The 13,523-nt window shown below is 53.1% G+C and overlaps 1 protein-coding gene across 1 annotated transcript in view; it reads right to left on the bottom strand.

Annotated features, from left to right (window-relative positions):
• Nucleotides 1-5,220: 5,220 nt before the first annotated feature.
• MVP (major vault protein) overlaps nt 5,221-13,523 on the bottom strand; it is a gene marked incomplete at its 5' end in the record, with an annotated part of 9,540 nt that continues 1,237 nt past the window's right edge. Inside the window, 10 exons of the mRNA XM_008584596.1 lie at nt 5,221-5,493; nt 5,887-6,075; nt 6,556-6,682; nt 6,862-6,978; nt 7,786-8,172; nt 9,025-9,222; nt 9,292-9,536; nt 10,403-10,684; nt 12,111-12,347; nt 12,650-12,744. Of these exons, the coding sequence (XP_008582818.1) occupies nt 5,275-5,493; nt 5,887-6,075; nt 6,556-6,682; nt 6,862-6,978; nt 7,786-8,172; nt 9,025-9,222; nt 9,292-9,536; nt 10,403-10,684; nt 12,111-12,347; nt 12,650-12,744 (2,096 nt within the window). The remainder of the gene's footprint in view (nt 5,494-5,886; nt 6,076-6,555; nt 6,683-6,861; nt 6,979-7,785; nt 8,173-9,024; nt 9,223-9,291; nt 9,537-10,402; nt 10,685-12,110; nt 12,348-12,649; nt 12,745-13,523) is intronic.

Genomic DNA, 13,523 nt, shown 5'->3' with positions numbered 1-13,523 from the left:
CGGGCGGGCGGGGGTGGGGGTGGGGGCAGTGATAATGCAGTGAAGTAGAAGATGCTCCTTGCTTAGGTTCTGGTGAAGGGGGTGTGTATCTTAAGCTGACAGGATTGTGGAGGGAAGGGTAGTGCAGAGGAGAGGAGCAGCATGCAAAGGCAGGGAGCCCAGGGAGTATCCTGGGCGATGCAGGCATTGAAACATCTCCATGGATGGGGCTTGAATGCCAAGCACTTGGGGTTGGGGGAATGGAGAGCTGGTGAGAGATGAGGCCGAAGAAGCCAACTGGGTCAGCCGCAGGAGCCCAGTGGGACATTTGGCCTTTATATTTCCATATTTTAAAATTAATTTTATATATGTGCTGTTCTACTTCTAACACAAGCTATAGCTGCTCTAAGTGCTTTTTACATGTATTATCTCACAACCATACTGCACTGTGTACTGTACAAGCCAATGAACCTGTTATTGTGCTCATTTTCCAGAGAGGAAATTGAGGTGCTAAAAGGAGCCAGTCTGGCTCCAGAGCCTGTGCTCCTAACATGTACCCTATGCAACGGTTGCACATCAGAGGCCGCCTTCACAGTTGCATAGAATGCCTTTCGTTATTGAATTTACCAGGTCCTGCCCCTGTGAATGATGCTGCAGTAAACCATCTTGCAATTCTTTTTTGGAGACGCTTGTAGGATGAACATCGAAGGGCTTTAGGCAGGGCAGTGGCAGGGACAGATGTGTGCTTAGGAAAATACTGGTATGCAAAACTGAATTGCGTTTCTGTGGGTTTGGGTAGCCCTGTGCCTGGCCTGCTACCAGTCACAGTGGGAGACTGGATTCGCTGCTCTCCCAGCTCCTGCTGCAGGAGTTAGTGCTCCCCTCCGGACAGATGGGCCCTCTGCACACTTGCTTAATCCCAGAGCAGGGAGCTGCTGCCTCCTGGCTCCCACAGCCCTGGCTGGCTCCTGGGCTCTTCGGTTCTCACCATTTACAGTGAGGCAAGTCTTTAACTTATGTAAACCCAGTTGTCTATGACCTTTGGAAAGAGGGAGGGCTGGGGGAAAGTGTGAAGCTCCAGCCCCTCCCTCCGGGATAAGAGCAAAAGTTGCTCTGGGATCTTGGCTACCATGTCCAGGGGCAGGACTGAGCTCAGGAGGAACCTGCAGAGCACAGCGTCTGTGTTTCCAGCCTAGGACCAGTTGGCCCTTGACCTGGAGGTGGAAGTTGGGAAACTCTGGGCTGAATTGGGTCCCGAAGTCACTATATTTGATCTGGGGAATATAGTGGAGTCACTTAACATGTGCAGCGATAACTGGGATTCAGAAGGAATGAATAACCACCATGCAAGAAATACCATTTGTTCATTCCGTTCAGCTGTGCCCGGAGGAAGCATGGGATGGGCCCTGTGAGCCTGCTGTTCCTCAGGTGAGTCTCCCTGGTGCTCACACTGTGATTAGTTAAAGGTAATCCTTCCTGCCCAATGTTACTGTAACAAACTGCACGATGTATGGAGGCTTAAACATGAAAGAAGTTTATTGCTAACTCGTATTATTTTTTTTTTTGGTGGCTGGCCAGTATGAGGATCTGAACCCTTCACCTTCGTGCTGTAACACCGTGCTCTAATCAATCTAACTCGTATGAAATCCTACTCAGGTGCACTGACTGGGAGGCAGCTCTCCTGCAAGTGGTGGTGCAGGGACCCAGGCAACTGCCCCCAGTATTTTAGCTCCACCATGTTTGGACATGGATCCCAGTATGGCCCTGATTGTTTGCATGGACATGTGCACGGTAGATTGCATGGGGCAAGCTTTTATGGGCAGGCAGGGAATTAGCACATAGTACTTCCCCTCGCATTTCATTGCTCAGTCACGTGGCCACACCTAAGTGTGAAGGAGGTCGGGAAATACAGATTACTTGGGCGCCTAAGAGGAAGAGGAAGTTGATTGGGTAAACTGCATCTTACTATGTTCAATGTGAGCTTGCTGTTGAAAGATAAGGTTTTTAGGGCCGGCCCGTGACTCACTCGGGAGAGTGCGGTGCTGATAACACCAAGGCCCCGGGTTCGGATCCTATGTAGGGATGGCTGGTTGGCTCACTGGCTGAGCGTGGTGTTGACAACACCAAGCCAAGGGTTGAGATCCCCTTACCGGTCATCTTTAAAAAAAAAAAAAAAGGTACAGGTTTTTCTTATAAAAGAGGTCTTAAGCAAATCAATGACTTTATCTGGTATTCATCCAAAGAAAAGCCAGTGCTGGAGGAAAAGAGGCTGTGTTGAACTACATCAGAGATAACACTCTTCTATATCTTATGGACAATTTAAGGGACATTCAAGGGTAAATTTGGTAATTGACTTAGAATCTGGCTCCAGAGTGAGCTGGAGCTCCACTGTATTTCCAGCAAGGCCTGTTTTCCTATCACTGAGGTATGCCTGTCTTCCCCACCACAGGGTCTGTGCCAGGTCCGTCTTCATGCGTACAATTTCCCCCATTGCCTATTGGGTCCTAAGGCGCCCTGAGGTCCATACAGGAGTCAGGGTAGGCTAGGTTATGTTATGATAACAAACCCCCCCAAATCTCAGTTGCTTAATATAGCAAACATGTATTTCTCGATCCTGCTACATGTCTATGTGTCTGTTGCATGTCAACTGTGGCTCTACTTCATACCATTTTCTCTCTCATGGAGCAGCCTCTGTGAAACATTGCTGCTCACCCTCTTATATAGACAAGGGAAGAGAGTACAGTGATGATGTTACTTTCCCTGGCATTTCATTGGCCAGAGCAGGTCACGTGGCAAAGCCTGATGGCCATTGGACATCCATGTGGAGACATCAGGTGATCAATTGGAAAGGAGTCCAGATCTCAGGAGTGAGATCAGGGCTGGAGAAATGGCTTTTGAAGTCAACAGTATAGAAATGATCTAAAGTCATGAGACTGGCCCAGAAAGTTGGTGAGAGAAAAGGGCCTAGGGAAACCCACGACTTAGAGGCTGAGCAGAGAAGATGGAGCCGACCGAGGAGCAGCCGGTGAGGTAGAAAGAAAACCAGAAGAGGTGATATCACAGGGCCCTGTGAGGAAGGAGGGCAGCCAGCTGTGCCTGATGATGGGGGAGGCTGAACTACTAGGTTTAACAACAGGACATCACTGATGATGCCAATTACAGCAGTTTCCATAAAATAAGGAGCGGAGGCGGAAGCTAACTGGAGTGGGTTGAAGAGATAGTGAGAAGTAAGGAGTGGAAACCGAGACCACGGAGAACTCTGGAACAAGCCGGCTGTGAAGGAAAAAGAGAGGAGAGATGGGAGTTGGAGGGGAATATGTGGGGTTGAGGGAGAGTTTTCTTGGTTTTATATGGGAGAGAGTTATACACAGGTGACAGCAGGGCAGGAGAGGAAGGTGGCCAAGGTGGCAGTGTAGCTCTCGAGAACTTGGGAGGGCTGCGATCTAGAGCCCAAGGGAAGGAGTTCTTGGAACAGGAGGGAGGGTAGAGTCCAGATGTGGATTAGATTTGCGCTGGGAAGGGGAGGGACTTCCTGCCCAATTTAAGAAAGTGGGCAGGGGTGGAGGAGGTTGGGGAATGAGGAGATTGTTTTGAAGGGGATCCTGCAGGGAGAGGAGTGCAGTCAGAGGAGCTAGGCCTCCCCTCCAATGTGTTGCCAGGAGCTTGAAATGAGATCAGTCGGCTCCATGGGACGTCCTCCCCCAGCACCGAGCAGCTGGTCAGGGGCAGCACAGAGGGAGTGAGGTGGTTTAAGAAGCGGTGGGGCTTTTTCCACTAAGCATCACAGGGGAGGGGAAGGTGAGGGAGTTAGGAGAGGCTTCCAGGGAGTAAATTACATGGACAGATGACAGAATCTAAGCTGGGCAAGGCTGAAATGAAAAGGTTTGTTGAAGTTGAGAAAGTGGCTGGGGTCAAGGATGCTGAAGCCTTAAGCTGGAGGAATGGTTGGTGGAAGGCAAGGGTGGGGGCAGCAGGAGATGAGGTCTCAGAGGTGATGTGGTTATTAGTAATGGCAAGCAAAGTCAAGGGTGGCCATGTGAGTTGGTGGCCAAGACGGAGGAACAAACTCACCATGGACACGCTTGCCTGCTTTGGTCACTCGTCCCCAGCCAGGTACCAGATGAACAGCTTTAAATTAATTAGCTCTTGAGGGAAGATGGGGGTGGTGGTGGTTAGGGGCTGATACACTTGCCTATTCCATAAACACTGAGCCAGCACCACCAAATGCTGTGGGCTGAATACACAGTCCCTGGCCTCAGCAAGCTCCTACTCAAGTGGAGCCACTGGCCACACAAATGCAACTCAACTTGGAAAGAAACAAGACTGATGGGGTCAGGCCCCACTGAGGGAAAAGGAATAAGACCCTAAAAAAGAGTCATTACATTTGCACTTTGCACCAACCCTGCCCAGTAGGGGAATTGCCCATTTCACAGACGGAAAAAGATGAGAGAGGTTGAGTTTTCTTCTGTAGCCAGTGAGGAAGCCCAGGCTTTTCTCTCCACCCCTGGGATCTTTTTACTTCCTCAGAGACCAGGCAAGGCCTGGCACCTATAGCCCTACCTGTGCCCAAGGGCTGGTGCACCTTGCAGCCTCCACTGGTACGCCAAGGCTGATTGCACCTGGATCTTTCTCCCAAATGAAGGTCCCTTACTAGTTGTGGGGGAGGGTGGGAAGGGGGCAGTCATCTCTCAATGCTCCCGAAGAGTTCAGACTAGGAGCCCAGGGGGCCGCTCCAGTTCCTACTGCCCCTGGGCAGGGTGTTCCCGCCCAATCTGACATCCCCATCTGAGAAGGGACGAGTGCGCAGGCGCAGGGTGCAGGCCTGTGGTGGTGCTGCTGGTGCGACCAGCAGATGGCGCCAGAGGAAGCCTCCCGAATACGCAGCCGAGTGGCTCTCCCGCAGCTGCAGGGAACTCCCGGCCAAGCTGGGTTCCGGGAGGAATTGGCAGGGAGATTCTGTGAGTGCGGGAGCCATCCCAGAGGGGCTGGCCAGGCAGAGCATCATCTCCCCACCTAGGACCTAGGAATGCTAGGTCCGAAAGGACAGCTGGCTTTGTGGGTAAGGCTTTGGGTAACATTGCTATCAGAGTGACCTTGGCTTAGTCTTCTCGCTGCCTCAGTTTCCTCTCCACTTTACAGATGAGAGTAGTCTCTAGTAACTATTCAGGATTCAGGAGTACTTCCCCCCTCCCGCCCCACCATTAAGCTCCCTGTGACCCAGACTGAGACTACAGAAAAGGATTTAAATGCCCAGAAACGTCAGTTTTATTTGCCAGTGGCCAGTGCAGTAGAGAGCTAAGGCACAATCTGGTTGCTTCCAGGAGACTGAGGGACAGGAAGGGACTGGAGAGGCAAGCCCCCCTGGGGAGCGGGCATGCCAGCTGCCTTCCTGGCTGCAGGCTGAGCCTCAGACCCTAGCCCCAGCAGCCCCATGGCTGTGTGGAAGAGGTTGATGGGAGTGGAGCCGTCGGTGATGAGGGTTGATTTCAGGCCCAGGGACTGCAGCAGTTTTACCTGGAGAGGAAAGAAGAGGCGGCAAGAAGACAAGGTCGGATCTGGTCACTTCTGTCATCTCAGCTACCTCTCTAGGGAGTCCAGGTTCAGAGTGACCCTAACTGATTTGAAGTGTCATCCACCCCTTCATCTGATCACCCTGTTTGACTTCCTTCAAAGCACCTGTCATAGACAATGTCCTATCTGTGTACTGTCTCCCCGGGAGCTCCAGCTCACTGCCGAGTCTAGTGCAGGGTCTGATGGTGACAGTGTGACGCCATGCTCAGATAACACAGTGAGCATGGCACATGGCACAAGGACGGTCCACTTTCCCTTCCCTCACCCCTCTGCCTTCCTGGCTTCAAGGCTGGTCCCAAGACACACACACATCCCTTCTACCGCCCCTGCTCTCACCTGCATCTCTGGCCCAGCCACAGCAAGGTCCCTGATGGTGCTGGGGCCCAGAGCCTCTGTCATCTGTGTGAACTTCTTCACCTCCACCTCAGCCAGCTGCTGGGCCTTGCTCACCTCCAGCTCCAGCTGGGCCCGGGCATAGACCAGCTCCAGCTCTCGTACTTTCTGTACCCGCTGGAGCTCAGCCTCCTGGAACGGGAAAATCCCAGCATTCTTTAGATCATGTGGCCCCTGGGATCTGCCCAGCAAGTCACCCTGATCAGCAAGCCTAAGGGAACTGAGGTAGAAGAGACGGAGCTGTAAACTTATGGTCAGTTGGGTGTGATTCCCAGCATGCCACCGTTTAGCTAATGACCCATGGGAGCTCCTTAATCTGAGCCTTGGTCCCTCACCTGTAAAATGGAGCTGACACCTAACTTAATGGGATTTCCAGTGTTAAACAAGACCATGCATGTAGAGCACATGCACTACCTGGCACAGGGGTGGCCAGTGTTTGAGCTCCCATCTGTAAAATGGGTGTAGTAATCCTTACCTTCGAGGAATGTATTAAATGAATTGCTATAGGGCAAAGGACTATGTAAACTGCAGGGTGCTTGCTATCCGACTCTGCTTCAGGGACTGTAGTCCAGGCCCCAACTCTGCACCCGTCCACAGGCATCCCTCACTCACCGTTTCGATGGCCAAGGCCTGTGCTTTCAGCTTGGCCTGTAGCACGGAGCCTTCTCCCTCAATCCGCGCCGCCTCTGCACGGGACTCGGCCTCTGCCTTGGCAGTCCCGGTGCTCTCCACAACCATGCTGGAGGAGACGGCAGCAGAGGCAGGTGACACCCAGGGAGAAGCCCTGCCCTCCCGTGGCCTGGGCCTTGACTCATAGCAGAGCAGCACTCACACGCACACCCCCCGCTGCTCCCGTCAGCAGCTTTTCCCAGCCCCCAAGCCCTCGCCAGCGTTTTCCTCCTCTTGTTGGCGACCCACCTCAGAGCCTCCAGCTCCAAGAGCTCCCTACGAGCCTTCTCAGCCTCCGATTGGTCCAAGATCTTCTGCCTCTCGAGCCGGCCACGGGCTTCCTGCTCGAGCCTCTGAGCCTCGTGCCTGCATGAGGGAGGACAGGTAAGATGCTGGCATGGGGCCAGAGCTGAAACAGGAGCACCAAGGGCAGGGACCGCCAGTCCATCATTTCCCCTGGACAGCCCTGGCCCCTGGAAGGATCTCGTCATGCAACTCAGCTCAGAGCAGTGTAGCTGCAGGTCGGTGTGGTTCTAGGCCGGGGGAACGTGGGCGGGATCGAGGCCTCTGCTTTCGCCAACTTGCCTTCCAGTGGGAAAAAAACAAGCAAGCAAGAATGACTGCAAACAGCGACATGTCCCTTGAAGGTACTAAAATGGGTGACTGGGCACTATTCAGTTGAGAGAGAAAGGAAAGGGCTCTCCAAGGAGGTGACCTCAGGGCTGAGGCCAGGAGGAGCCTGCCTTGAGAGGCACTCTAGGGAAGAGCTTTCTGGGCAGCAGGAACAGCCTGTGCAAAGGCCTTAAAGTGGGAACCAGCTGTGTGCTTGAGATGCAGAGGGCACTGGCAGGGCTGGAGCATGTCAGCCAGGGGAGAAGCCTGGAAGGCGGGGCGGGGGAGGCCGCTGGACCCTGCGGTGCCTGGCAGGCCACAGACAAGAGTCCAGGTTTTATCATGAGCAGTAGGGGAGGCCCAGGAGCAGGGCTGGCATCTACTTCACACTGGAAGTGGGTCATTCTCTGTAGGGCAGAGACTAGATCCTTGGAGGCAGGGATGGCAGCAGGCAGACCACTAGGGGAAGCCATGTTATCCAGGTCCTGGCAGTGGCTGAGATGGGGATGCTGGAGAGGTGTGGTTTGCATTGAGCGCAGCTGGGCCCGAAGCCTCACTCACTTGGCTGCTGCCTCCTGGGAGTTGGTGGTGATCTCGATGGCCAGCTGGACGCTGCGCTGCAGGGCATCCCGGGTCCTCTGGTCCACAGGCTCGACTGACTGCACATCCACGCTGCTGACCACCAGCCCATTTTGGGGGAAGATGGCCTGGTCCCGGGGCTTGAGCAGGCCGGTGCCATCAGTGCTCTTGGCTTCTGAGGTCTCAAAGCCAAAGACGGCTGTGCGGATGATGCGGGCTGAATTCTTATGGAAGTCATCAAAGGTGACGGATGCCACGGCCCCCCGCACCCGGGATGCGATGGCCTTGCAGGCATCACCCACGAAGTCAGGCACTGAGAAGAGCTTGGCCGCCTCTTGGGGGTCCCTCCGGTCACTCACCTCAAAGTGCCTGTGAGCAAAGAGGCTCAGAGTGAGGAAGCTGTTTTCCCCCAGGAAACAGCAACTATCTTCGAGGACTTCAACATCCACCATCTGTGGCTGGACAGGGTCTCTTACAATGGAGAATGCTAATCTGTGCCTGGTAAGGGCCTAAAAAGCTTAAGACACGTTCCCATTTACCCTGAGTTGGCCACCCTATGAGCTGGGGATGAGCATCACCCCCATTCTACAGATGAGGAAACAGAGGTCCAGAGAGGTATGTACTTGGCCCAGGGTTACACAGTATGTGGCAAGCCAGAAACCTGAGCCCAGGCAGTCTGGCTTGGGTCTGTGCACTAATTATGATGCTGTGGTACCCCAGAGGGTCAGCAGCCCACCTGCCTTTGTTCTGCTGCCAGCCACGCTCAGCCAGGTGGTGAGGAACACATGCTTGGGGGCTGGCAAGCGGTATTGCTGCAAGTGACTGATCTCACCTCACTCTAGTAGCTGCTGCCAAGCTCTCACCTCATACGGGCCACTGTTCTAATCCTCACTGCATCCCTTCAACAGCCTTGAAAGGCGAAGATGTCGTCATCCTCATTTTACAGATAGGGAAACTGAGGAAAGTGCCAGGTCCACAGTTAGTGAGCAGCACGGCTGGTGTGTCTCACTGCTCTTTTCAAAACCTTGCTCTTAAGCATGTGGCCACACACATGCTGGGAGTTTAGCTGGGGCAGTGTCCTGCTACCGGCTCTCCTGGATTTGCTTGAACTCCTGGGTGCCCTCCCAAGCAGGGCATGGAGTCGGGCGTTCTGCCCTCGCTGGGAGCCCGGCTCTCCAGGAGGCCCCTCTCTTCCTTTCCTGGGCCCGCTGCCACCCTCACCAGTTGTAGGCGAGCTGCAGCTGCAGCCTGGCATGGTCTGCTGTCTCGATGGTGATGACGTCTGTGAAGAAGTCTGGTCCGAGCAGCAGGCAGAGTGCACGGCGGGCATGGGGACGCTTGGGCCGCCCGGCCGAGAGGGATAACACTGTGAACTGCTCCTCGGGACCCAGAGACACCAGCTCGGGTCCAAAGACCACGCTGCAGAAAGAGCCGGGGTCAGACCCGTGGGGGCCTCTCCGCCCACACCCCACCAGGCCAGCTCCTCACCGAGCTCTCTTCTCTCTGTAGTCGTACACCTGCACAGCGGCGTTGTGGGGGACACGGTAGCTGACCACGCGGGTCTTGTTCCGGGGAGCTGAGGGCTGCAGGCTCTTGCGTGTGCTGTTCTCACCCCGGTCGGCCAGAGGGTCCTGCGCCTTATTCAGTAGCTCCTCCACCCCTGGGGGCAGCTCCTTCTCCCACAGGACCTCGTCCTGGGTCAGCATGTAGGTGCTCCCAATCACAGAGCGCACCTTGACAGAAGAGGACAGGGAAGGACATCACGAATGAGAGCGAGAGGGAGAAAGACACCCCCAGTGGCCCTGGAGCAGAACCGGTCCAGGGGGTGGTACAGCATTGTGGCTAAACATGGCCTCTGGGGCAAGGCTGGCTCAGTCTTGGGTTTGGCCTCTGCTGTCACCTTGGGCCAGCTATTTCACCCCCTGCTTTGGTTCCCCCATCTGTAAAATGGACACAACAGTGCTACTCCATATGGTTGAGGAATGAATGACATTTCACATGTCTAGTTCAAAAATTGCACTTGGCATATAGTAAGTGCTTGATATTATTTCTAGAATCTTCTTTCACGGGGCAGCTTGGAGGGGATTGCAGGGACAGATGCCACCCTAGGATGGAAAGAGCATACGCTAACATCCCCTAGGAGGCTGAGCTGTACTTCTAGGTTGGATTCTAGGAGAAAGAGGTTGAAGAGGTCAAACCAAGGTCAAGGTTTTAGGTGAAGTAGCAAAAAGGAAAGATTCCACCAGGATACAGGCATGGGGGAGGAGTTTCTTATTGCTCCTAGGCCACGTCCTAGTCAGACCTTTATGCTGGGGGCCAGATTTGCAGTGGGGGCAGAGTCCCCATCCTAAAACCCAGCTCATACTCCCAGTTGGAGTTTCTAAAATTTGAAATTAGATATTTAAGACAAAGGGATGGTCAATATTCCTTAGAATACCCTCACACCTACTGGCCAGTCCACTAGATGCAGCTATTGAGGCTGTTGAAGTCCCCCCACCCCCAACCGTGTACCTCTCCCCATCAGCGTCACCCCGCTTGCCCAGAGGAAGCCACCACATGGCCACACAGCATCAACAGCCGCCCATCCCTCAGCTGTTACCCTGCCGGTCTTGACGTCCTGCACATAGATGCCCTCGTTCTCGTCCAGAGGGATGGCCTGTCGCTCTTCCACCACCTCCACCTTGGCAGACGGCACATACTCCAGGGGCCCGCGGATGAGCCAGCGGTCCCCAGCCTGGCATGAGACCTTCTCCTTGTCCTCCCCCTCCTCCAGGGGCTGCAGGGCCCTCAGCAGCAGTCCCTGCTGCTCCGATAGCACATATACATTCTGGATGCCTCGTTCCAGCCTCTCCCCTGGCTGGAGGAAGAAAGACTTCTCTCCCTAGTGGGAGATGTGAGGTTAGGTCGCAGGTGCCTCCGATAGCACCTCCCCAGCCCCATGTTGTCCCGGGTCTGTCGAGGATGGCAGGCGGAGAGTACACCCCACCCCCACATCACAATACTGTGAAGTGGGAGTGAGGCTCTACAAATGCCTGCAGAATCCCACCTGGTCAAACTTGTCCTTGAAAGAGCCTGTAAATTGGCAGGACCTGGATCCTCACAAGCTAAACAGGTAAGAATTAACCTACTCCTCCTCTCCATTTCTCCTGTGATTTGTTTTCTTGGGATGGTGTAATTCGGGGATTGGCAAACTCTGTTTTGGGGGGCCAAATCTGGCCAACCACCTTTTAAAATATTTTTTTGTTTTGTTTTGGGCGGCTGGCTGATATCGGGATCCAAACCCTTGACCTTGGTGTTATCAGCGCCACACTCCCAAATGAGCTAACTGGCCAGCCCTTTAAATATATATATATATGTATATATTACGTATTTCTTTCTTACATTTTTAAAATTGAGATATAATCTACATATAAAATTTACCCATTTAGAGTATACAATTCAGTTGTTTTAGTACAGTATATTCAAAGTTGGCCAACCATCACTACTATGAAAGTCTAGAATATTTTCATCATCCTGAAAAGAAACCCTGTACCTAATGGCAGTTGTGCCCCTCCCCACTAATCTGTTTTCTCTATGGACTTTCCTATTCTGGACATTTCATATAAATGGAATCATACAATATTTGGTCTTTTATCTCTGGCTTCTCTCACTTAGCACCATGTTTCAAGTTTATTTGTGTTGTAGCACATAAAAGCACTCCCTTTCTTTTTATAGCTGGGTGATATTCCATTGCATGGACATACCACGATGTTTCAATCCATTCATCAACTGATAGACATATGGATTGTTTCTATTCTTTCTGTTGTTTGTGCAAATACAATATTACAGGAACACAGCAGACTCGTTTGTTTACAGGTCATCTATGCTGCTGTCATGATACAACAGCAGAGTTGGATAGTTTCAACATAAACCATATGGCGCCAAAAGCCTAAAATGCCTACTATCCAGACCTTCCAGAAAAGGTTTGCTAATCCCTGGTATTCCCAGGGATACAGTTCAGAGAGGGGATGAGGTGGCAGGGAGGGTAAACCAAGACATTTGTTTTATGCAGGATGATGAAGGTTCCAGGACATGGATGTAAGATATGAGAGAGAGTTTTGGGGTCTCTGGGTATGGGGGGCAGGGAGGAACTGGCATGTAACTTGAGGCCTGAGGGGTAATAGGAGGCTTCCTGGGGATCAAATGGGACAGTGCTCAGGCACACAGAACTCAGTGTGCAAAGGTACAGGGGATGTTTCTAGAATGGTACCTGGCATGCAGGGCCCCGCACACTCAGGGTGGGCCTCTCGGCAGGAGGAGGAGCTCACCTTGACCACGAGCTTTTGCCCCAGCTGGTTCCTGCCATCTGGTCCGACTGGGTCGAGGATCACGCAGTAGTTGCGGGGGCCCAGGGTGGTAATGGGCACGACCCCCCGCACCTCCTCATGGACATCTGGCACATGGGCCTCCGTGTCCCGCACGGTTACCAGCCATTCCTCCCCCGTGCGGCGGGCCACTCCCCTCGTGTCTCGGAAGTTCTGCCGAGCTCGGAGGTGCAGGGCTGTCTGAAGAATGAGATGTTGGGGTGCTCGAGTAAGCCTGTCTCCACTTTCTTCAGGGGGATCTGGGAATCCCACTGGCTACTAAATGCTACCAGTTCTGACTGAAAACATCTACCAACTCAGGAGGACTGTCTGACCCTTTCACATGACCCAGAATAGTCCTCAGGTGATCTGACCTCTGAATTTTTTATTAGTGACCCTAGAAATATCTCTCTTTTGACTCTCACGTTACCTGCCACCATTCTCTGCCACTCTGAGCATTCCCTAGCCCATGGTCCCTTAACCCTCACCGCCAGAGCACAAACCTTTTCTGTAAGGATCACGGCATCCACCAAATCCAGAACCTCCTCAAACACTGCTGGGAGATATGCCCCCACAGAGGTGACCAGCCATTCTTCTCCTGGGCCAAAGATGAGAAGGTAAGGGTCAAAGGTTACCCAGTCTGCTCCCCAGCTGCTCCTTCGTGCAGCCCAGACAAGGGACCAGCAGGATTCCGTAGGTGAAGAGATGCCACTGCCCTCAGGCTCGAGGCCAGGAGTCTTTGTATTCATTCCTTTGAGGCTAGAGGAAAACTAACCCCTCCCTCAGAAACATAACGAAAGCTCTTCTGAGAAGCCCAAGTTGCTGTTAATGCCAAAGCCCTGCTACACCTTCTCTAAGCTGCAAAGCAACTCTTTTCCTTCCCTGAAACGGGTAGCAGAAGCATCTCTGCTAGGGCTGTAGATGTCCTTTAGTTTACTGGAGAAGCCCTAGAACCTGGGTGCAAGTTCTGGCCTCACCTCACCCTGCCTGGCCACACACCCAGGGCAAGTAACCTACTTCTCTGCTTCGGTTTTATCACATGGAAAATGGGAATAGCAGTACCTCAAGAACTAAGGGCCGGCCCGGTGGCGCACTGCTACAGTGCGCCACTTGGGAGTGCAGTGGCGCTCCCGCCGAGGGTTCGGATCCCACATACAGACCGGTTCCCGCTCACTGGCTGAGCAAGGTGCAGGAGCAACACCGAGGGTTGCGATCCCGTTGCCGGTCCTAGTCCGGTACGGGCACGACACTGAGGGTTGCAATCCGTTGCCGGACACGAAAAAAGACAAAAAGAAAAAAAAAAAAAAAACAAAGAAATTTCCAATTTGTAAAATTTTTTTTTTTTTTTTTTTTTTTTTTTTTTTTTTTTTTTTTTTT

This window comes from Galeopterus variegatus, unplaced genomic scaffold (genome assembly GCF_000696425.1).
Source record: "Galeopterus variegatus unplaced genomic scaffold, G_variegatus-3.0.2 Scaffold3304, whole genome shotgun sequence".
In the NCBI taxonomy this organism is placed as follows: domain Eukaryota; kingdom Metazoa; phylum Chordata; class Mammalia; order Dermoptera; family Cynocephalidae; genus Galeopterus; species Galeopterus variegatus.
The sequence above is the reverse complement of the archived record's forward strand: the minus strand, read 5'-3'. Positions and strand labels throughout refer to the sequence as shown.